At 35.1% G+C, this 25,575-nt stretch overlaps 1 protein-coding gene across 5 annotated transcripts in view; it reads left to right on the top strand.

Annotated features, from left to right (window-relative positions):
* The window catches only part of PCDH15 (protocadherin related 15), a 1,661,037-nt gene extending 1,635,671 nt beyond the window's left edge, over positions 1 to 25,366 (top strand). For 3 of the 5 annotated variants that reach the window (XM_089314072.1, XM_089314073.1, XM_089314074.1), the window contains 7 exons: positions 2,820 to 3,038; positions 6,188 to 6,340; positions 14,649 to 14,667; positions 16,732 to 16,770; positions 20,252 to 20,322; positions 21,149 to 21,257; positions 24,514 to 25,366. In XM_089314072.1, coding sequence (XP_089170198.1) covers positions 2,820 to 3,038; positions 6,188 to 6,340; positions 14,649 to 14,667; positions 16,732 to 16,770; positions 20,252 to 20,322; positions 21,149 to 21,257; positions 24,514 to 25,065 — 1,162 coding nt within the window. In that variant the 3' untranslated portion in view covers positions 25,066 to 25,366. Of the gene's footprint in view, positions 1 to 2,819; positions 3,039 to 6,187; positions 6,341 to 14,648; positions 14,668 to 16,731; positions 16,771 to 20,251; positions 20,323 to 21,148; positions 21,258 to 22,142; positions 23,031 to 24,513 lie in introns of all 5 variants that reach the window. The other 2 variants (XM_089314076.1, XM_089314075.1) reach the window with 2 other exon arrangements.
* The last annotated feature ends 209 nt before the right edge of the window (positions 25,367 to 25,575 follow it).

Raw genomic sequence — 25,575 nt, 5'->3', positions numbered from 1 at the left:
ATAAGAAAAAGTATTAAAGATCCCCGAGGTCTTTTTTTTTTTACTTCACGGGGAAAATCTAAAGTCACTTGAGCATCTGAATTAAATTGATAACAAGTATGTACATTAATAATTCATATTAAGGAAAAGGAAAATAAATTATACGAGAAATCAAAATTTGCTTATAGTATGATTGACATGAAACCTAAAAAATTACAGATAGATTTGCAGAAAAATTACAGTACTTATAATGGAAATAAAAATTGAAAATGTAATTAAAGAGTTCATTAAATTGTAGACAAAAATCAATGCAAAGGTGGTTGTGTACTAATGAAAAGTATGTAAATATATTTAAAAATCCTTGAACCAGAAATAAAAATGATTTACTTATAAAGGAACAAAAATAAATGTACTCTGTGACTCTCAGGGACTAAAAAAATGATGGCACCAAATTCATAATGCTTCAGGAAAAAAAATTGCATGATGCAATCATTTTGGTCTCAGTAAGTTGTTTTGAATATATAAATTGAAAAAAAAAACACTGTATTAGGTCTAATCTGAAAGTGATCAAATCTTCTAATAAATAATTCCTTATACTAACACTTTGAGATATAAGTCCAAACAGATTCTAAATAATGGGACTGTTTTAAAATCCAAAGTTTAACAAATCATCCATTAGGTGATTTGGACATGAAATATAGGAATTCAACAGAATTTTGATCTGCTAAGTGATTTCCACATGTGAGGGTTAAATTTTTCCTGGCAAATTAATGACCTTTCTAGTTCTGATACTTTGCAGCTTTAATAATATATAACTCATGATATAACATTTACTCTGTACCTCATTAGAAATTCTCTCATTTTTACCTAATAAACAATTCAAACAAAATGCTAATATTCTACTCTGGTACTTGTAACAATGTCTAACCTTTTGATATATATTTGTCAAGTGTGAAGTCAGTCTAAGAAAATTGCTATAAAGATTTTGTTCATAAAAGTAAATTTGCCTATAAAGAATGCTAATTGTCTCATATTATAGAATTAAAATGTAATTTAAAAAGTTTGTAGTTGGGCCTGCGCTGTGGCTCACTAGGCTAATCCTCCGCCTGAGGCGCTTGCATTCCGGGTTCTAGTCCCAGTCGGGGCGCCGGTTCTGTCCCGGTTGCTCCTCTTCCAGTGCAGCTGTCTGCTGCAGCCCAGAAAGGCAGTGGAGGATGGCCCAGGTGCTTGGGCCCTGCACCTGTGTGGGAGACCAGGATGAAGCACCTGGCTCCTGGCTTTGGATCTTCAGATCAACACAGCACACCGGCCATAGTGGCCATTTGAGGGGGCGAACCAACGGAAGGAAGACCTTTCTCTCTCTCTCTCTCTCTCTCACTGTCTAATTCTGCCTGTCAAATAAATAAATAAATAAATAATCTGTTTAAAAAGTTTGTAGCATTACAACTGAATTATCTAAACCATTTAGTTTCCTAAATTGGAAAAACAAACTACGCACTGGAATTCATATCTCACAAAAAGACATTTCTTTGTTTTTTTCATATGGAAACTATGAACAGCTATTTAAAGTCAGTAAGATCAGTCTGAAAATTAAAACAAAGTGTTAAAAGGCATAAGGGAGACCACAAAACATGCACAAAGACAATATCTGGTTATATTTTAGTAGTGAAATTAGGGACCATTTTTGCTTGTTTGTTCACATTTTGTGTTTTCCACATATTTCAACATAAGCTTATTATTTTTACATTAAGAAATAGTATTTGTACTTTGCGCTGCATGATCAAAAGTATATAAAATATTTATTAAATCCTACAAATTAGACTTGAATAGATAAATACATGAACAGAGATTATGCTTGTCTTTGCATCATGGATCTAAGAGTAATTTAGCTTTACTTGGACTAATTTTTATTTTCCAATTTTCAATAGTAAAGTATTTGTCATTTATAAATGAAACCTTAACATTTTAAAAAGGAAAATAACTAATATTTGTTGTGGCTTTGTGTATTAGCAGTACAGTTATTGATTTAATATGTAGGATTTATAAGATACTGTTAAAAACCTCTGAAGGAATTAAAAAATAATATTTGCTAATTATAGTATAATTTCCTAACCTGATAAGATTAAGTAACAATTATTCCTTGATTCTTCCTCCAATGCACTACTCACCGAATTTCATTACTTAGAAGAGGAAAGTATTGCAATAATTGTGGGATTTAACTTGTGATGCTAACTACAGTGACTACTTGTATTCTTTATTATCTTTTCCTATAAAGAAAAAAATAATATTGCATTAATAGTTTTCCCTTTTCACATTGTATTGACTTGAGGTTGATTTTTGATATATAAGTTAGTGTGATGGAAATCTCATGCAGACCAAGCCTGAAGACTTAGGTTGGTATCTCAGATTTGTTTTCATAACTGAATAGTTTTCTGACTTGCAGTTAATAGTATTGTATTGTTCTCTGTTAACAGGATAAAATGCATGAATTTTAGAGTATGCTATATAACTATATAACGTGGTATATTTTGTTCTACCTGAATAATTTAATAATGTAAATATTATAACATGATATTAAGGTCAATGATATTGATAATTCATTTGGTGAAACCTGTAAGTATATCATGTTAGTGCCATTGCTGTTAGTATCTTTTCATATTTAGAAACAGATTTGTAGTTACTCTTCTGTATTGTTCATACTTTTATATATTCTATTAATATTTTCAATTGAAAAACAAATTGAGTTAGCATTGTTATGGATATTATCATATAAAACAATTTTATTTTAAAAAGGCTTTTTCTGCTGATCTCATTAATTTTACTATTTATCTAACAATAAGATTTTTGGATGGCAAACTGCTGGATATCAATAAAGATTTTCAGCCATTTTATGGGGAAGGAGGACGCATTCTGGAGATCCGGACTCCAGAGGCAGTGACCAGCATTAAAAAGCGAGGAGAAAGTCTAGGATACACAGAAGGAGCCTTACTGGCTCTGGCCTTCATCATCATCCTCTGCTGTATTCCTGCCATCCTGGTGGTCTTGGTCAGCTACCGACAGTAAGTATTCAAAGATGCTACACATGGATAATTCCTCAAGAAAGTATTCCTGAAAACCATTTCTGGCAACATAGCCCTGTAGTTGTGAAATGCTGGTGATACAGTGGGGATGGGATTCCTTTGTCCTTCTTGCATATCAATTAATCTTTCTCAAAGGGAAAACAATACAGACTTTGCATATATTTTTCACAGGTGGCACAACATTCCTGGGCTCTAAATATTTTCTCATGCCGAGCTTAGCTTGTAAGTCTTATTGTATATGCTCTTCTTGTGCAAAGAACCTCAGGAGTGTAGACAATAGACACACTGGAGAGAAAAGCAGTGGAATAACATAGGCTCAGTTCCACAGGAAGCACTGTAACCTCACTACACTGTCATGATAGGTTTTTATCTGTACTGTTAAATATAGGTCTGTGTATAGGATCACAGTGTCAGTAAATCATTGTAAAATCATAGCAGGCACCATGGGGTTTCCTTGGTAGTTTCTTCTTCCTGCATAGCCTTCTCGAGGCCTGTATTGCAAAGTCTGATGGCGTATGTTGGCTCTGATTGCCCTTAGATTCTCAGGTTCCTTCAACAACATGCATTTATTTATAATATCTACCTATCTGTCTATCTATCATTATAGTATGCATACTTTCAAAATTCACATAAATCCTTCAAAATAATCAAATGATTCTAAGTGCTTTAAATAGCTATAGTTGAAGTATTCCTTGAAACTATATATGGAGAAACTGTGATAGAGGGGTACACATTTTAAGTATGTCCCTACTGACAGAATTTTGAGAAATATTGGGAAGCTGGTTAAGAAGTGAGGTAGCCCTGACAGTGTGTAAAAAAGAAACTGAATAACAGATCGGAATCATAAATAATATAAATCATCTGATTAACAAATAAGACATAATGATACAGTTGTTGTTCATCATGTACAATATCTATAGGTAGAGTACTAAAATGTTTCTTAGAAATTCTTAAGCCTTCCTTTTTTTCTTAAGGATTTTTTTTAATTGAAAAGGGAAGGAAATTCCAACTGGAAGTCCTAAAATATGTTCTGCATGAACTACTGTAGAACTGTTTTCCAACACAAAAACTGTGACGTTGCAAACATAGCATTCGGTTGTTAATATATTCTTAACAAATCAATTTTATGCTATATCTAAAAACCATGACTAGACAATTCTGGACAAATGATTTTGAATTATTAAGCTATCAACCCAATATTCATCTTCATGTTTGTGTGTGTGTGTGTTGTATTAATTCCAATTTTTCCCAAAGAGGCCTGCCACCAATGAAATCAGTATGAAAATTCCTGTATGCATCATTCAATGCAATAATCAAAACTGAGTAATTCTAGATGCTATACACAGAATTCTAAAACTTTAAAAATTTTAACATGTTTATTATATTAATATTTTGAAGATGGATTATTTAATACTCTTAGTTATCAGTTCAGCATATTATGACTTTATGTTAGTTATTTCTTTTTAGAGATTAGCAAACACAATGGGTTTTTTCTTTGCTCACATATCAATAAAAATTCAAATATTAAACAATCTGAAATTTCTGCCTTCAAACCCTAGTTGTAAATAGGATAAATGGATGGATATACGTCTATAGTATGGCATGTTGTTAAGATTTGCTATAAATGGAAAGCTAAGAAGCAAAAAAGAAAAAAATTGCCATGAATTCGTTATGCATGAGTGGCACCTTCCAACTCAAGTTTCAACTTCAAAGTCAGACCAACATAATCAGGACTTGTTACATGTGTCTATTCCTTTAATTTTCTAAAACGAGAATAAACCAACAAGCCAGTGATAAAGATTCGATCACCTTTAATATCCCATATTCTCTATTAGAATCGATACCCACCTGTCCATAGAATAACCTAATATCTTTTTCCATTCTGAGATGAATGTTTTACAGCATGTTATGGCTGTTAATAGTAATAATAAAGTGCTCCCCATTTTCCAAATTGAAAAATCGCATTTCTCTACTGTGCCATTAAAGTTGGGATTATGAGTCTAATCAGTAAATAAATCATAATTTAAAATTAGGTGTTAAGATAATGATTACATTATTTCTAATGTAACTTTGTTTTTTTTCTTACTCATTGCTTTCCCAAACAGGTTTAAAGTGTAAGTATACTTACTAATAAATTGCACATGATTATTTTAAATACAAAATGAGAAACCCCAGATCATGTAGATCAAGTGCCTACTTACTCAGGACCATATATCATTTATTTATTTTGTATTTGTAATGGTATTGCATATTTTAATTTGTTATAAACAGAATACAGATGATTTTAGACAAGCATATTTACCTAGGGTAATTGTGGAAAATAGTTGACTCGACTCCTTTCTACCATTTGAGGTGTTGGTCTTGACAGAACAGTCAGTGGTCAGGACATCCAAAAACAGCTGCCGAGCGCTAACAAGAATCACAGGCAATTCTGAGGAACTAAAAAAATACTTTCATAAAGCCAACCAACTCTCCCTTCAACATGTGCGCACACAAGCAGAATCTGGGAACCGTCAACTCTATGTACTTCAAATCATTTTTGAATAGAATAACTTTTCTTTACATCAATGAAGAATAAAGCAAAATAATTTATCTTCTATAGCCCTCATCTTAAAGAAACTCAAACCAAATTGCATCACAATTTTTATTTTTAATTGATATAAAATCGTATACATTTATGGCATCCCATGCGATGTTATATAATGTTCAAGTCAGAGTAAGCATATTTATCTTGTCAAACATTTACTATTTCTTTGTGGTGAAAACATTCAAAATTCTTTCTTCTTGCTTTGGTAAAATACACAATGTGTTATCATTGTCTACAGTCACCTTAACTACAATAGTAGAAAAGGAGAACTTAATTCTCCGACTAACTTGTTTTACTTTCTCGTTATTATGATCGTATAATTTAATTTTAAAATATCTCTCCTATATTTGATCCCTTATTCAAGCAGTAAACATTTTAAATAACTGAGGGGGAAGTAGATGTAAACAATAGTCTGAGATCGCTCTGTCCTTACCAGTCCAAATATTTGTGGTAACTGTACCTCATTATTAGAAGGCAGCCTATTGATAAGCATGTGACTTTCTAAGAATGAATTTGACAAGACAACCTTACTTTACCCAAGACGCCAAGCCGAGTGCACCAAGACAGCAAGAATTCAATCTGCTCTACCCGCGGCTAAACCGGCAGCGCCCGCCCCCGCCCCAGTGGCAGCGCCCCCGCCGCCGCCTCCGCCACCAGGAGCGCACCTCTATGAAGAACTCGGAGACAGCACAATGTAAGTAGACCTCTCAGGAACTCTGAGAAATAGATGGGTTTAATGGATGCTAGGTGGACGGTTGAATTTCAGCCTGTAATGTTATTTATTTACTTTTACACATCAAATTACTTAGATGAGAACTTTGGAACAGTTAAGTGCAACAGTCAAAGTGAAAAAAGCCGAGAAAACTAACGTAGACAAGTTGTTGTATTCAGCTGAGGAAACAATTTCTCTCAACCTTCAAGGTTATGCACACACACAAAGTATAAATCGATCCAGAAAACAAAGTGTTCACATAGGAAATGAGGAGATAAAGCAATCATAAAATACTAATTGCTGATTGGTATTAACACCAATGCCTATTTGGTAATTAAACCAAAATTTTATGATTTAAAATTCTAAGACTATTTTAGGGCATTATAGGTAAGTTAAAATGTGAGTGAAAATAAGGAATTCATGTACTAGATGCCCAATCACTTAGAACATCATTTCATCATGTTACTCTTAGACTGTTGTGATTACTACACTATTTGCAATCTCAAGTAACTTTAAATGACATATTTTTGAAATAGACCATTAGCTTATTACTAAAATACTTCCCAGCTCAATTTGTAATGGTGCTCCCTTCATAATCTGATTCCTTTGGTGACCCTTTACTTTGTCAATATTTGTAAAACTCCACAGTAGCTACTTTAGGTCATCATGTGTTAAGAAAAAAAAAAAAAAAGCAAGGATACTTTAAAACCTTGACAATAAAATTAAATGCAGAATTTTTTAAATTGGAATTTGGCACAGTAGGGAAAACAACTTGTAGCGTTTACTAGTAGGAATAAAGCAAGCCTCAAAAATCTTGGCTTTTGTCTCTAAATGGGAAAAATATTGAACAGATACATTAATATGATTTCCACATTAATAGTGTTATAAAAGGTTTGGTTGAGAATAATATGAATAACGTTAAATCTTATGTAATGCTATTATTTTAATGCAAAAACAGATTTTAAAGCAGCTTAATACATGACATTCTATTTTGAAAATAATAATACAGATTCATGCTATATATATATATATGTATACTCTACTTAGAAAATTGATGGCCTCTTTTAAATTACTGGTGAATATAGGAATTGAGCCAATATGATTTGATACTCTTTGAGACTCCTCTCTATCAAAAATATTTAGAAACTAAGGAAGCATTGTGTACAAATTTCTGTGTTTATATATCTTCATTTTAATTTAACACCAGTAGGTATACTGTAACATTGTCTGGAATCCATATAGTTTGATACTGGTAATTTTCAAATAACAGCCTATAAGGATTATAATTTTCATAGATTTAGTTTAAGATCATACAATCATATGATTTTATTGAAACATTTTATGTTCTATACTTTGAATTATCTTTATGAATTTTTTGATTTACATAATTGACAATAATGTGTTTGATCTGTGATCATTCTCCAGTAACTTTTGATTAGAGTAAGATAAAAACAGCAAAGATAATTTTGAATCAAACTGCTACATAACAACTTCAAATACATTCAACAATTGCTCTGTAATAGCTATGATAGTCCTCATATATATCTTCTTCCAAAAAATATAGGTTCTTTATAAATCAGTGTGCATGAACTAATTTTCCACAGTTAAAAGAAAGTCTCATTCAAGATTTCTCCTTCAGGACTGAAATAATCTAGGTTTGATAGAAGGAAATCCTACTCATGTAGAGTCAGTAGATCCTTGGGTATAATTATATGTGATAAAAGCATATACTTTTTATTTGGCTATCTTATCTAAAACATGATATATCATTCTGATGGGTAAACACAAAGAATAGAAAATATGCATTTCCTTTTTTGGATGTACTGTAACTATTTAAAGCAAATTCCTTTTACTATTTTCATTATCTCATTAACTATAGTTAAAACTTTTTTTTTCTATCACATGTTTTCTCTTTCTCACCTGTGGACACATAGGCATAAGTAAGTAAATGATATCATTCTAATACAAGGGCAGTAGAAACAAGAAGCTCTAGAATAGATTCAGTGCTGTTTTACTGTAAATATAGTAACTATCTTTCATTGTAGTCATTTGCTTTTAAAAAGCAAGCTTTATCTTCCATACCCAGTTTCATTTTGATGTCTTGCAGTGGCATGAGTTAAAAACAAGGGTTTCCATAGGCGGTACTTGTGCCTACTTGAGAGGGGTTTCAAAATTCTCTGTATTTTCAAATTGTTGAAAATTCCATAAACAGAATTGTTCCCAGTGAAATTCAAGAACATATCTACAGGAAAAATAATGTCCATGTCATGTCCAGTCCAGTGGTTTTTGACATATCAACATTAGGAAAGATAAAAAGTGTTACCAGTCTATTTAATCCAGATTGTGTGCACACTCTGAAATATTTAGGTGAGACTGATACTGCAGGTTGACCTCTGAGAACTCTTTCTTAAAATCTGTATTTTTGCCAAAGGACACATTAACAACTTGAGCATTACCTATCCTCTTATTGCCTAGCATTGCCCTAATTTTTTCAATGTGTCTATTCAGTTTTTATTTCATTCATTCTAGATGGGTAAATACTAAACAATAACTAAAATAGTCATTTGGTTGTGGTCTGAGACCAAAACGAAGTTGCAGACTATCCAATTCCCCGACACCCAATGTTTCTGTGATTAAGGTCCCAGTGCTATCATTAAGAGCCACTTAATTTGTGCTCTGTGACTTACTCAAATGTAATTATGAATCACAGCTACCTATGAGCCACGTCCATATGTGAGCAAGTATTTTAGTGGCACCAATGCAGTGCTACTTTAATATAAATATTTTATTAAGGTGAGTCTTGACTACAAGTTGATCCCATATCATATGGATCCTTTTCTTTTTGGTATCATTTAAGTTTAGGCTGGTCAAGCATAAAATTTAAGCAGAAGAAAATATTCTGTCAAGATTCTAGCATACATTCAATCTCTCAATTGTGATTTTCATTCTGTTTACCTGGAAAATAGAATAGCTTTCTCTATTCTCTCATGAATTTTCTGTTAGAAAAATGCCGTTAGCTTCAGGACACAATTTTATTCAAATGAGAGATGATAGGTACTGATTCAGATACAGCCAAGGATCTTTTATCCACAGCAGTAAGTTCTGAACATCCTCAAACAAATCAAAGGACATGAAATCAAATGCTAAGATGCTGGTCTGCAATTTGGGGAATTTTGTTCGGGAACTGTGCACTGCTATGTATGGACATGGATACTTTGCTGTATCAAACTAGCAGAAAAAAATACTCCAGAGATCGGCACTCATTATTAAATGTAAATTCCTCATGCTACTCCCACCTCTCAAGATTGTCCTGTCCTGTCTTTCGGACAACAGGGATTCTAAAGTGATGCTTTGCTTCTGTAGATCAGTGCTGTTTGAGCTTTATGTTTGGAAGTAGAAATAACAACCATAAAAAACATCTTTCTCATGAAAACTATGTCACAACTTGTTTCCTTATATTTCATTATCTTCTTTTCTTTCAAGTCTTTTCCTTCTCTACCATTTTCAACAAAGCAGGGGAAATAACTCAGTCTCAGAAGACAGGAGACCTCACCAAGTTGTGATGCCCATTGCTTCCAATACTATTGAGGCTCAAAGGACACCTCATATATATGGATCACTTGAGAACAGCCAGCGGGAGTCTACAAGGAAATTCTCATGTCTATCTCAAGAAGACAGCTTAAGTACCCATAATTCTCTTTATAAGGAACACATAGGTCAAAGACCAACAAATTCCAACTTTCCCATGAGAACAGAAGTGGTAAACCCATTTTTACCCAGAACCCATGTCAAGAGTCAGTCTCTGAGGGGTCCTCGAGAAAAAATTAAGAGGATGTGGAAGCAGCCAGTCAGCTTACCTAGGAGACTGATGGGGAAGGTTCCAAAGAGACCAGAAACCATTGATCTAGTGCAGTGGCCAAACACAGCACAGAACGCTGAAACTGAAAGCACTGGAACTTACCCAAACCGAAGAAGTAGCAGTAGTTCATCTCTTACAACTGAATGCGCAGATCTGACCGAGAAAGAAGAAATACGGGATGGTGAGACACTGATTCCAAGAGAAACACAGCAGTTGAAATCTCTATCTCCAACCTCTTCATTTTCCTCTCTTTGGCCTCACTTCTCATTCTCCACTTTGCCAACTGTTTCGAGAACGGTGGAACTCAAATCAGAACCTGCTGTTACCGCTTCTCCTGACGACTGTTCCTTGGAACTTTCTCCTCTAAGGACTAGCACTTTAAAGGCTCCAGTGTATGGGAAAGAGACACCCACTTGTATGGTAGCTGTTGAAACTAAAAGGCGTGATTTCGAAAATCCTTCCCACTCACCATACGTTTCCCCTTGTGCCCACCCCTCTCTTCCTCCTCTGCCTCCACTTGTCCTTACTCGTTTTCCTCTTCCTCCTTCTATCCCTCCTCCTCTCCCTCCACTTCTCCCCCTTTCAGTTCCTTCATCTACACCCCCTTCTTCTCCTCCACTACCGCCGCCTCTTCCATGCCCACCTCCTTCTGCAGTTTCAGGACTATCCACAGAGTGTGTTTGCATACCTCCTGATGAATGTACTACCAGTTTGTCACCTGCCAAGGAAAGTAAATTCTCTGTGACACAGCTGCAAACACCAACAACAGTGGGTAATGCAGACCCTCAGAAAGAACCAAAAGGCATCCTCAAACATATTAAAAACTTAGCAGAACTTGAAAAATCAGTAGCTAACATGTACAGTCAAATAGAAAAAAACTATCCTCCCACAAACGTTTCAAAACTTCAAACGATTTGCCCTTCAGAGATAACACATATGGAAAACACCTGTGAACAAAACCAGGAAAATTTGAATGATGTTGTTGAGGGAATTGAAAAACAATCTCACAGTCAATCTACTTCACTATAATGTCATTTTTAAATTTTACCTGGGCAAGTCTTTTGCTGATCGTAATCTTCAAGTTGAATGTCCCACTGGAACGTCAAAGGAGATTCCGTTATCCCAAACTCAGTGCAATACTATTTTTTCACATTTTTAATTAAAAAAAATATTAACCTCATCACTACTAACTCATAATGTACTTAATTTTCTTAACCACAAATTAGCATTATTTGTCCTACATTTATTTTAAAAGTAAGTAATTTCAATCTCTTTTTACTGGGAGTATAATGGGCATGAATGTCAGATATACAACTGAAACCAAAGGCTTGATTATCATGTCGATGCAGTGACTTTTCCATTTTTTAATTACGTTTAATTTTTGAGCATAGTTTTACATGACTGTTCTAGAAAATAAGTTAAAAGGGATACCATAGCTTCTTTTCTTTCTTTGAAACCTATGTATTTGGTAGGAAGTAATCCTACCAAATAAAATGCTATGTACCTAGAACTGTAGGAGAAAACAGATGTAAGGCATCTCAAGCTAAATTCCAGGTGCTATGATATGTAGTAATATGTCATTATAAGAATATCCATTTTCCTGGCTTGCTTTTTATCTTACAAGTATGCTTATAGATTTGCTAACTCTTTTAATTTCTCAATTGCTGTCTTATTCTATTTATTTCTCATTGTGCTTTTACTTCCCTTGTTTATAATGAAAATAAATCTCGAGTTCCTGACCTTTGTAAGACATTTCATTGTTCCCACAAATGTTTAAAGTGCTAGTTGATTTCAGTTTTTCACACTATTACATCATCTCCCTAATTATAGCTTTGTCATAAGATTTCGCTTCAAGGTATTTTACTGATAACCAGTTTCAACAATGAAATATAAAAGATCTAAGTAGAAAATCAGAAGGATTGCATATAGTAAACTCTCACCAGTTTTATATAGGCCTATGCTTCTTGCTTCTTGTTTTATGTAAAGATAGAAATTTATATTGTGAGAAGATATTTTGCAGCGATAGTAGTTTTTCTAGTATCTCAGAGCTCAATTTACAGAATTCTGAACAGTACCAGCTAAATATTATCTTCCTACTTTCTTAATGAAAGTTACTCAGCTTAATTTACAAACCAGTGGAATTTGTGATCATCAAATAATTATTCATTGGAAATGCTTATTTTTATAATTATTTGTTTTGCTCTGAAGTTTTAATATTTCAGAAGATAAAAGTCTGCATAGAGAAAGGTCCAATTGTAAAATACAGGCAAAACGTCATGTTTGATAATGACCATTGCAGTATGTATATTAAAATAAGTTGAGAGCCCCACAATGCAGCATTTCAAAGGTTTTGTTCAATCCATATAGTATGTGACATTTCTTCAAGGATATGATCTGGCCTCCCTGGGTAATAAGGTCAATTAAAAAATCATCTGTAAGACCTAGTTATTTTCATTAGCTCATCTGCTTCAGATTCTTTTCATCCAAATCAAGAGTAATTTCTTTCTTGGGGTTCTTGAACATGATTTTTTTCTCTCTTTCACTGAAAAACTTCAGTTGGAGTTTTTGTTGGCAGCTGGCCATATGCATGAGAACTTGGGCTATTTGGCGGACTCTGACAAGGTATTATTCACAATTGTGTGAAACTGTAATGTGAGTGTGTGTTTCTTTAAGCTAATTTCTATCAACTTCTTGAAGTCTAAAACCTAGAAATTTCATTATAAGTGCATTTTAACTAATGACCAAAGAAATATTTTCTGAAAACTAAATGACATTCTTGTGTAGGTACCTATAGCCTTAGTAAATGTTACACTATCCTTCTGCTAAAATATTTTAAAATATTTGCATAATCTAAAGATTTTATCAGTATTTTCTGACTTTCACATGAACCGTTTGCACCCATGATTTATATTTAATCCATCTTATATGGATATTTTATGTTCAAATTTTCTGAACATAATTGTAAAGCTACTCTATACAACTATAAACATTATGACATGGCAACCTGCCTCTATTAAAAGAATATATTTTTTCTGTGGATTTACTAAGATAAAATGAAAATCAATTAGATATCTTAAAATACATAGCCAAGCCTACATATATTTATCACTGTTAAAAGTAAATTATTCTACAAGTGGTGTAAATTGCCTAATTAATACACCTTGGATATACACTACATAGAAAAGCACATCCCTGCACTAATATTATGTGCCTGGTTGTATAAGTATCATGGAGCAGAAATCAAAATCTGAAAGCACACAGATAGTTATAAATGTTGATTTTAAATGCATTCTCACTGGGATATTTTACATGATATATGTGACTCAGTGGTAATTATTAAATTGTAAATATGAGCTTCCTCTAATTTAGGTATTGTTAAGAGATAGAAATTGAGCAAAAATTGAAAATGTATAACTTTCTAAAGGTTGTAAAAGGATTGCCATTCCCACAAATATTAGCAGAAACATGTAAGTACGCTGCAAAATTCTCTACAGCACCATTTCAAATAATTATCGATGGCACTGAGGAAGAGTTGTATTAACTTTACAATTTCACTGAGAAATGCATTAACCACATAAGATACTTTCGGATAAACAGACTTATCCTTGGATTAAAATAAAAAGCTGCAGAGATTATTTTGTTGAGCTTTAGAAAACTGTGTATCTCTTTGCAGTTAATCTTCATTGCATTTGTATATTAATTCCATGTGGCATGGTCACCATCAGTTTAATACTTTAGGTTAACTATTCAATAAGTAGTAAATTTAAGATTGTCACGGTTAGTGGTATTCAACACTGACTATTCTATACTTTTCTGTCTCAAGGTAGTCCAATATTTTGCCAAGTTGTCATCTGTGAACTTTATAAATCTTTGTAATATTGAATTTTTTTGCTGTCATACCTCTAAAAAACACTTTCTTTTTAAATAATATAATTGACCTCTGAAGGATAGTCAATATTTTATATTCTTTGTGTCCTGAATCAAGTCGACAAAAGCAGAAAAACATTAATTTGGAAGAATATACTCCAGATATGAGGATGATTTTTCACCCTGTGTATCACATCTTCCATGTAAGAAACATCTTTTTAATGAGTGTCTTACATGTAAGAAGACTGTGTATGATAAATATTATCTTAATCATATTAGAGTCAAAGTTTATTGTTACATGCTATTGAGATAACACAACTATCTTAAATATTTTCCTGTTCTTATAGAACGAAGGTCTGAGATAATTGCTTTTACTAATTGAGGCATGAAATTCTGAGCCTTCTGTCATGACAGTGCTACAAAACAGACTTCCACATAAGACAGGTTTTAGTAAAAATTATCTTCTCTTTATTGCTTACATTCTTCGTAAAAGCCCTTCTCTCTAATTTGGTCTAATCCCAACCCAAGATGTTTAATACTGATTTCTTTATTTCTGCCTTACAGGAGAGGTTATGCATCAGAGGTAAGGGCTTTATGGTGTTATGATGACCTTAACAGGAAACTCTGTGAAATAGGCAGGACTAAGGTCTGACCTTACCCAGCTAGGTTATTTACCTTTATTTCAACAGACACAGGTATGCTTTGCAATTTATTTTCTTTTATATGTATATTATGTCTTTGTTTTGTTTTCCTTTTAAAGATTTATTTATTTATTTGAAAGGCAGAGCAAAGGAGAGAGCAAGGAGCAGACAGAAGAGATCTTCCATCCACTAGTTCACTCCCCAAATTGCCCCAATGCCAGATCTAAGCCAGGCACTAGGAACCCCATCCTGGCCTCTCACATGGGTAGCAAAACACCAGATACTTGGACCATATTTACTGCTTCCCCAGGAACATTAGCAGTAAGCTAGGTCGGAAGTGGAGTAGCTGGAACTCCAACTGGTACTCTATTATGGGAAGTTTGTGTTGTACACTAAGGCTTAACTCCTTGTGCCAAGACACTGGCCCATGTTTTGAGTTTTTAAGTATGTCATCCAGTGGGCAAAGAAATTGTTTATAATTATTTTGTCCCAAAATACTCAGTATTGTGACATTGTCCCCAATTTGATTTTCTAAGGCTATAAATGTAATTTTAAAGCAGGTGGATTAGTTAATTGTTCTTTGTGCTAAGCCAAAACTGTATCCTATTTTCATGTTACAGCATGGGATCTTACAAAGATTAGAAAAATAAATAAATGAGGTCATTAGAAAGCACTGGCTTTCCTATTGCAGTAATGCATCTCAGTCTACAGATAGATAAATAACATTGGCCAGAATGTCCAGATCAACTATACTGTAAACTATGTTATCAACAATGCCACTGAGAACCTGATTTAGCATACAACTTACCAATTAAAGAGACTGAAATGCATATATGTTATTATTTGCTGTATGCTCTAGAATATGTAAGTCTCAGATCATGTAGAAATGAAATGGAATGCCTCTAGGAATAATCAGGATTTTCAGGGATTATTACAATAGATTACAGATCGAATCCAAGTATCTCTAACTTAAACTCTCCTTTCCTTTAAATGAGTAACATCACCAGAGTAACTTAATAACAATGGCATCATCCAATGTCTCTCCAGACAAATAGTTGTTCTAATGGCCAGTTGGTTTGCTGGTAAACATATCCAAAGAACCTCTCTGCCAACCTGCGCAATTTATACTTTAAGGTATGTGTTGCTAGTTTGGTCATTTGGCATAGCACACATCTGCATTCCATATCAGAGCACATCAGGCACTCTGGGAGACAGCCTGGCTCAACCCTGGTTGTTGGACGTGTTTGGGAAGTAAACCAGTAGATGCAAGATCTCTTTCTGCCTCTGCCTTTCAATGAATAAAAATCCATGATTGTTCAACCTTATCCCACCACAGAGTGGATCACCCCTAAACTTTTGAAGTCTAAATTCTCATGAGGCAGACCACCTGGGACTGTTTCCTTTAAATAAGTATGAGTGGAGGAGGGATGAGACAGTCCCTACAATATCGGAGGAGGGATCCTTTTCCTAATCAGAAATTACTTTCTGGAAACATGTGTCATGAGTGAGTTTGAGGAATGTACATTTGGATCAAAAGGACAAAGACTGGTGATATTGGCTTAAATATGGTGACTGCATTACAGCCATATCATTCTGTCCATTCTACTCTTCTTCCCAGTGGACTTGATTATACTTTTGATTGGGAAGAAAAAAAGAGGGACAATTTAAAACAAGATTAAATTTGCTAAAACTGTGATTTCAACTGTATTTAGAACAAAAACAACTCTTTTCAGTTATGAAGACTGACCAAAAAGAAATCTTTGACAGACTCCTGTTTTTTTTAGTTTATTCATATTTGATACTGCTTAAAACATTTAATTATGACATTTAAAAATTAATTACTGCTTCAGTATAATCATGCAAAATAGTTAATGCTTAACAATTCATAATCTGAAGGTAGCCAGTTTTAAACTGTCACCTTTTTGTTTCTCTCCTCTTAACCATAACCTACCTTTTCCATATTAATTATTTTCTAAAACTTTTTCTATTTTAATTTTCTTTGGCAGCAACAACAACTACTGAGGCCTTCTCTTCTTAAACCAGAGGTATCGATTTTCATTCTCTTTCCAACCTCACTCCATCTTCATAATTCTTTCATGTAACTTTATGGCCCCTCTTAAGGTGGCAGAGTGGGTGGGTTGGTGGCCTTCACTGTGACATAAATTTAGCAGAGATAATAAAGAAACAACAAGTAGGCCTTTGCTCCTGTTTAAACTATCATTGAATGAAGCAATTCATTTTCCTGAGTATTACTTGTCTTTGATTCATTCCTTAGAAAGAATGCTGGCTTCTATATTCAAATATGAGGTCAGATAATTCAAAATACTGCCTTTGCACATGCCAATGTCAAAGTACCTGCGACATTAATTTTCTGCAATTAATGCCTATTGCTATTTATATATTATGTTTGCACTGCCAGAATTAAACTTTAAAAAGTATCTAAAACTGATACCTATTTTATGTTTACTATGTTACAAGTATCTGTTTACAAATGTTTGGTTTCTTTTCTCTAACAATATAATGCTAACTTCACTAAGAAGTATTTCTTGGTCAGAATTTACCCTCCTAAATCTGGAGCTTGAGTGACAGGAATAGTTAGCTGTTGTAAAGCTTTTAGTAAAGATTTCCATGGAGAGGGCTTCTTAGACTACTGAGCCAGAAAAATCTAGATTAAAATCCCAAAGCCAATTACAAGACTCGCAAGGCTTTATTCAACCTATGCATTCTGCTGAATATTAATGAGTTCATCCATAAAATGTTAGCAGTAACATCTAATATATAAACTCCTAGTTCAGCATTGGAATGCAGCAGTAAGAAATGGATTAAAAGACAGTTTTACTGTTCTTTCACGTTTGCATGATTATAAATATGCATAATAATAAAATTCTAAAGTATATGCCTTCTTTGGTCAGCAAACAAATGAATTTTAAAAATACCTTAAATGTTTCATTTACATTAAAAAAATCACTTTTCAGTATGCTGCTTTGCATGATTTTCTAAAATCTGGGAGTTACCAATTTAAAACTAACTATCTGGGTCCACACGGAAAACTTACTGGATACCTGGTCCTTCCTTGATTGCTTTTTTAAGGATGATGTTCTACTCCTCTTTCATGGGTTGCATAAGCATCCAAGAGGCACTCTGCAGATGCTCCCTTCTGCTAGTTCCTATCCCTCCCTCTCAATTCGGAACTACACATGGACTGAATCTAGAACTATCTTGCTGAGTCTCCTGGTTCTCCATGCCTGTCCTTTGTCTCCTTATATTTTTAACATAATTGACAATGAACATAAAATATAGTGAGAAAGAAGTGATTTTTGAAAACGCAGATCCACATCACTGCATGGTCCCAATAAACATTTAACTAGAATATTTTCTGTCTTTTTAGAAGTTATTAAAATTCAACTCAAAGCTGTTTAATGTTCTTTTCTCATTTTCTGTATTACCTTGGGCATGTGTTGGTCAAGCAGCTTAAAAGTTTTTCTTCTGAGCCCTATTTGCTTGATTTAAACCAGTTTCATTATATTGAATTTTAGATGTCTCTAAAATTTAAGCTTATCACTTCAAGAGCGTTTCATTTTCAAAGTATTTATTTTTAATAACTTACAACTAGAACTTGACTGGATCTCAGCTTGTTACTTGTCTTTTGTAACCTCATTCCACCCACATTTTCATTCCTTCCTCTCATCTTTGATATTTTTTGGTCAACATAAAGCATATAGGTGTCAAAGTATAAAAATCATTTAACTAGATCAATTTTAAGAATGCATACGTGCTCCTTGCTCTCCAGAAACACCTCCTGTCAGCATGTCACATGTTAATTTCCCTCCTTGTAACCATTCACTGGCTTGTTATACACTCATTAGATAGTCTGCTTTTGAAGTTTATATGAGTAGAATATAGTGTGTTCCATTTGTACTTGACATCTTTCTCATCATTGTATTTCTTAACATGGTTGTATGATATATCAATGACTTTTGCGTTGGTTCTAATTTTTGACTGTTACAAACAGTGTATAGATATACATTTTTCTATGGCATTTATAATGATTAACTGGAATTACTATGAAAGAATGCATGCCCCTAATGAACTTTGGTACTACTGCCAAACATTTTCAATTTATAGTCTCTCCGAAAGGTAATGGGGCTTCAAGTTTCTATATGTGCACGTCAACAAATGGTATTGCTGATTTTTTTTTTTTACTTTAGTCATTAAGGAAGATAAACTGGCCTTTTTTTTAATCAAAATATGACAAAGATGACTGTAAAGTCATGAGAGAGCATATTAGTAGAGTAAAGGGAGTGCAAATTTAAGCAATTACAGGATCCGAGGGAAAAAGATATATGAATAGAGTTTACTAGATGAAAAAAAAAAAAAAAAAAAAGAAGGCTGACCCTAGGGTCACTTCGAACCTAGCTGCAGAACAGTATTTTTGGCGAAGGTGTAGTAAAAAGGAGAGAATATGCTTACTACTAGGAGTAGCACCACCAAAGATTGTTAATGTGTGAAAATGCAGTCCTAGAGTGGCCACCTTTTGATTTCCGAAGAAACAAACACATCCAAATTTGTGGTGACATTATCTGAACAGAAGTATTGACAACTAATACAGTTTTTAAAAATGAAGATGACCAACCCACACAATGAGGGACCATGTCCATATCCATCATGAAGGCTGTAAATGATTGCATTTTTTTAAAAAAAGTATCATTCTTTTCCTGACTCATTGCTCTATCTAGATCAACAAATATTATTAAAAATAGATGATCTTAGAAATTAGTATGAACCTGTTCTCCTGTAGACACCCGCTTTTCTCCTTCTCTCTTCCTACTCCCTGGCAAAATTATTTTGGTGAACCTGTTCAACATGTTAAAGTGTAAAGAAGTTGAACTTAGTAGTTACTAAAAACTGTTTTCAAATGTATATCTCAAGAAAAACATTTTTCTTAAGAGCAAAGTTGGACAAAAATCACGATTGTGTAGAGTTTCAAACTGGAAATCTGTAAGGAGCCTTTATCTAGCCAATTATTTTAGGTATAGAATTACTAGACACTGTTAATATATCATATCTCCCAGCAAAATGTTTACATTTAACAGATTCTTCTTAATATATACGATATATGTTGTTATCACCTGATGACTTTATATGATGTTAATGAATGGAATAACACTGCATACTAGCAAATTGTTGGTTAGAAGATAGTAACAACTGAAAAAGTTTCTTTTAAGGTTAAAGTCAGTTAATCATATAAGTTACAAAAGAGTTAAGTGCTAGCTGTATTATTGATAATTCTAAAAATTATAGCAAGTGAAAGTACTCATCTGCAATTTTTTAACACTTGCCATTAAAAAAATTTACACCTCCTCTCACCAAGATCACTCACAACCAGAAAGAAATATTTGAATATGTTTAACCATTTCTGGCAGGAGTGTTTTGAGAGTCATCAAATTCTAGCTGTGGAAATCTGACATTGGGTTGCAATATGATAAAAACTTGTTTTCAAATGCAGTTTCTCTTTTTGAATGATAGGAGTTATCCATGGAGTCTGGAATTGATCCTGGCCAAGAATTTGGACAAGATTATTACAGTTATGAGCATGGGTACATCTTCAGAATCTTTTTGGAATATTTTATTAATTATTAGATGCTAATTTTCAGTAGCAACTGTTTTCAAAATGTTATTCTGTTAGTTTCATATCTGTAAATGAATAATATATTTAGCTTTATTTTCAAACAAGTTTTAACCTTTTTTCTGTACTGAGTACTATATTGCTGCTTTACATTGACATTGATTGATAGAGATAGAGTAACATTAGTCAAATTATTTAAATGAGAAATAGAAGTCAATCATATTTGCTCAATTCCTCAGTTCACCATTTCTTTTGTATGAGGTTTCTAACAATTTTTCTAACCAGTCAGCCAAAAGTTTTGTTCAAGAGCAATTAACAGGCAAAATCATACTTCAGTATCTAGAAATACATATTTCAAAAGTAATTTCTATATACATAATTTAACATAAAATGTAGCAGAAAAATCTAAAGATTTTCACAGACTCTGGCTGAAGCAATCTTCTACTATACAGACTTTATGTTCTGAACAAGCTATTCCACTTTTAGAAACAACTATTTGGTGTCCTATGTTCTTCAGTTACAGACAATATGTCTTTTTTCCTCCTACTTTTCCCCAAAATTTAAATCTGAAATAACTCTCTTTATTGCTATCCCAGGATACCAATATGGCAAAAGTCTTTGGTCATCGGGTAGCAGCCCTTACCCTATAGTTTTATAATTCACTTAAAAGTAGCCTAAGAGGTTCTGTATGACTATCTGTTGATTTATGAAGAAAAAGAAGAAAGCAGAGATCATTCATGGTGTATTCCACCCAGACCACATGTAAAAATGTTTGAGGTTCTAAGTTTCTATTGCAGGTATGAAATGCCTCAATATGGAAGCCGCCGTCGATTGTTGCCACCTGCTGGACAGGAGGAATATGGTGAAGTGGTTGGTGAAGCTGAGGAAGAATATGAAGAAGAGGAGGTAATGGCTATGGTTTCATATGTGAAGTAATACTCAAAGAACAATATGTTCTCCCTATTTGATTTCCAGAATCCTGCTCACGTAGTATTTGTTTTCCAAAGAATTTCAATCATGTTAGCCATTTCATTGCCTTGTCTGGAAAGGACAGTTAACAGTAAAATTTATTTTTCGTCCAGGAAAAGCTGCAATGAAATTTCTGGTTTCAAAAACCCTAAACATAAATGCAACACAATGGTTACTTTTGTTCCCACAGTATACGGCATACCTAAAACATGTGAAATATGTAGACTCCATCCTTCAAAGAAAAACTATTTATGCCAGTATTTTCAAAGTAATTATATAACTTATGTTTAAATTAGCATAAGCCATTTCTATCATATTTTTATACTTTGTGTGCCATACGTAATGGAAAAGTGTACCCCTTAGAAAAATATTGAGTATCACTGCTGCTCTACACTGTTCACAACTTATGGCCAATATTTAAACTTCCCCTTGAGTTTTAAAATAAACTCTCATAATGTTTGTGATTATTTACCAGTCTTAGATGTGAAGCTATTAGCCAAAGTCTAACAATAGGAGTGTGAAGACACAATGATTAATTCCTTCTTTCTTTTTCAATCTAAGATTCAAAATAAGCCTTAGGTAAGAAAAATGATAAATGACTATATTTGGGACCTATGAAGTATACTCCAAAATAAAATAATGTACTTTCTCTTCATTATCCCCTGTATTTAGCAGTATTTGGCTATTGTTTTGCAAAACCAGTTATGTAACTTGTACAGAACTAGCATCCTGTAGGTTCACTCCTGTTTAACCTATGTGGGAAAAGGTCGAATCGGAATTATCCCTAAGCTGATCCATCAATTGCATTTTCACAATTTTCAGGAAATCCCCAAGAAAATTAAAAAACCAAAGGTTGAAATTAGAGAGCCTAGTGAGGAGGAAGAAGTAGTTGTAACTATTGAAAAACCACCGCCCGCTGAACCCACATACACAACGTGGAAACGGGCCCGGATATTCCCCATGATTTTTAAGAAAGTTCGCGGACTCGCTGAGAAAAGAGGCGTTGTGGACCTCGAGGGTGAAGAGTGGCAGAGGCGCCTTGAGGAAGAAGAGAAGGATTATCTGAAACTAACTCTAGACCAAGACGAAGCTACCGAAAGCACGGTAGAGTCAGAAGAGGAGTCCTCCAGCGACTACACTGAATACAGCGAGGAAGAATCCGAGTTCAGCGAGTCGGAGACCACGGAGGAGGAGTCGGAGTCCGAGACCCCCTCTGAGGAGGAGGCGGAGGAGAGTTCCACCCCCGAATCAGAAGAATCCGAGTCCACAGAATCGGAAGGGGAAAAAGCGAGGAAGAACATTTTTCTCGCTAGAAGGCGGCCCGTCGTGGAGGAGGTCAAGGCGGTCAAGGGTAGGAAAGAGGAGCCGCCCCAGGAACCTGAAGCTGCAGCCGCGGCGGAAGGAGAACAGCCGGAAGAAGAGGAGGAGGAGGAGGAGAGTGAAGCGGCCCCCGCGGAGGAATCCACAGAGCCTGGAGCGGGCGGCGGCCCGGAGGAGGGCAGTGCCGAGTCGGCGTCGGTGGAAGGCGCCCTGGAGAGCGAGGAGGAGTCAGAACTGAGCGGTAGCAGCAGCAGTAGCGAGAGTCTGTCTGGGGGTCCCTGGGGCTTTCAGGTGCCAGAGTACGCCAGAAGCAAGCAGTCCCACCCAAAGACCTCTCCGGGAGCGAGCTCTGAAGGTTACAACACGGCCCTTTAACAGAGATCACAGTAGGTGGGGTTCTGCAGTGACGAGTGCTCTTGTGTGCGGTGCCTTCTGTGTGTTCTCTGAAACGCTCTTGCCAGGCGAGAAACTGGTCCTGGCTCGGTTCTGACATGCGAGCAGAAACATGCCAGAAATGTGAGCCCATGCTCCACAAACAGCTTTGTGCGCTGGACGACGCTGGAGCAAACTGCCTAGTCCGTCCTTATTAGTAACTAGGAACACGTGTCGTCAGCTATTCAGTATTTAGGTAATGCATGTGCAATGACAAAAACATGATCTGTTTATATATAAATATAGGCGGAGTGTGTGTTTAACATCAACTTTGCCCAAGGATGTAGGATAAGCTGAAATAAATCTTTAATGGTCCAAACATGTAAATTTTAACTATCATAGATATTATCAAATACCTTCTAATAGTTAAATAAAATTTAAAAAATTCAAAGTTTTACCATTTATGTAGTGCTGGAGGTGAACCAAAGTAGAGTTCTAACAATAAAAAATATATTCATATCTGCTAAAATTATTTTCTTAATTAAAAAGGAAGAGACACAAAGAGAAAGGGACATCTGATTCACTCGCAAAATGGACCCAACAGCTCAGGCTGGACCAGGCTGAAGCCAGGAAGATGGAATGAGATCTGTCTCCCACCGAGTGTCAGGGACCCAGCATTCTTCAGCCATCATCTTCTACCTCCTGTGTGCATTAGAAGGAGATCAGAGGTTCAAACAAGGCACATCAAAATAGGATGGGTAGTCAGAAGCAGGAACTTAACCGCTGTACTAAACATCTACCCTGATTGTCTCTCAAATGAAGGATTTAGCAAACTAACTCTTCCCTACACCTGGTTCACTCTCCAAATGCCCGCAACTGGGAATGGACCAGGGCCGAAACGGGATTAAGTTTCTACGCCAGGATTCTAATTAAGTCACCGGGGCTGTCTCCCAGGGTCTGCTTTAGTCGCAGGAAGCTGGAATCAGGAGTCTAATCCAAGCATTCTGATGTGAGATGCAGGCATTGTCACTGGCATCTTAGCCCATTGGCTCGATGTCCACCCCAATTTTCAGGTACCTGAACATCAAGAAAGTATGAATTGTACTTGATACAGAGTATTGATAATTGACATAGATCAAAAACGCAGCCTTATTCTGAGAAAAAACGTGATATAGTTTGAATGTCGTTCTTTTCAATTTAACTTTCCCGATAGTGTAGTATTTGTCCAACAAAATGGACCAGATCCTTCAATATAATCAACATACCTGTGCTTGGAGCAGTGACTTGGTGTGAAAGAATGCATGTGGTTACTGTAATGCCTGCGTCTGTACTCAGTAACACTTCACTTTAAAACCAATGAGGAATTGCTAAAAGAAACTGATGTGAACAGCTGCTCTCTTCTGTTTCTCTTATATACCTTTAATAGCCTTCCGAATGTCACTGCATCCTAGCCTGTTCATTGTTTTTGCTAAGGACTCACCTATTGTTTTTATTTTGTCAGTGGGCAAGAAAAAGAATGATCAAGCTCATTGTTGACCGGGACTATGAAAGCAGCTCCACTGGAGAGGACAGCGCTCCCGAATGTCAGAGAAGCCGTCTGCACAATGCTAACATCCACAGTAACATCAACGGCAACATCTATATCGCACAGAACGGATCTGTGGTGCGGACCCGCCGCGCCTGCCTCACGGAGAACGTCACACTTGCCTCCCCTGTCCGCCTAGGAAGGCACTTTAAGAAACTAGACAAGTTGGCAGTGACACAGGAGGAACATGTGCCACTGAACACGTTGTCCAAGGGGCCATTTGCTACTGAGAAAATGAACGCAAGACCAACCCTGGTCACCTTTGCCCCTTGCCCTGTGGGGACAGACCATCCAGCAGTGAAGGCATCGGGGAACAGGCTGAAAAGCACAGTTGAACAGGAGTCCGTGGTTGATGATAAGAACGTGAAGGAGACATCAGAATTCCATAGTGACCACACACAGTCCGACGATGAAGAGCTTTGGATGGGCCCCTGGAACAACCTCCATATACCAATGACGAAACTGTGACCGATTTTATAAATGTTATTTTAATTTTTACTTCAGTTTTTGATAAACTGTACTTTTTACTGTCACTGAGAAAACAAAGTATGGAATTTATATCACGCACACAAACTAAAACTTTGAACAATATGCTTTAAAATTTAAAAAAGAGACAGGTTTGCACTCACATTTGTATCTATTGTTTTTCCCAGAAAACTCTTTTTGGACAGACTCGCAATCCACTAAAGAATGTCATTTAGACTTTCCGCTGTTTTGTTGGGTCTTTAATTTTTTCGTTGTAATAAACAAGAAATAATCCATCAAGTAATCATTTCTATTTGTTGATGAATGTAGATTATGCTTCAGTTTTAGTTTCACAGCACTTATTTTGGTACATCTAATTTTCCATAGGCAAATGTGAAAACAAAGTAGAAAATTTTTACAAGTTTCAGGTTTATACACTTGCTAAGTATACTGTCCAGATTTGTACAATGAAGAGAGAATTGCAAAGTATAAGTAACTTTGGAAATCACTTGC

This window comes from Oryctolagus cuniculus, chromosome 15 (genome assembly GCF_051225735.1).
Source record: "Oryctolagus cuniculus isolate XC-2025 breed Fujian yellow rabbit chromosome 15, ASM5122573v1, whole genome shotgun sequence".
In the NCBI taxonomy this organism is placed as follows: domain Eukaryota; kingdom Metazoa; phylum Chordata; class Mammalia; order Lagomorpha; family Leporidae; genus Oryctolagus; species Oryctolagus cuniculus.
Note: the sequence above shows the minus strand (reverse complement) of the source record. Positions and strands in the feature narration are given on the sequence as shown.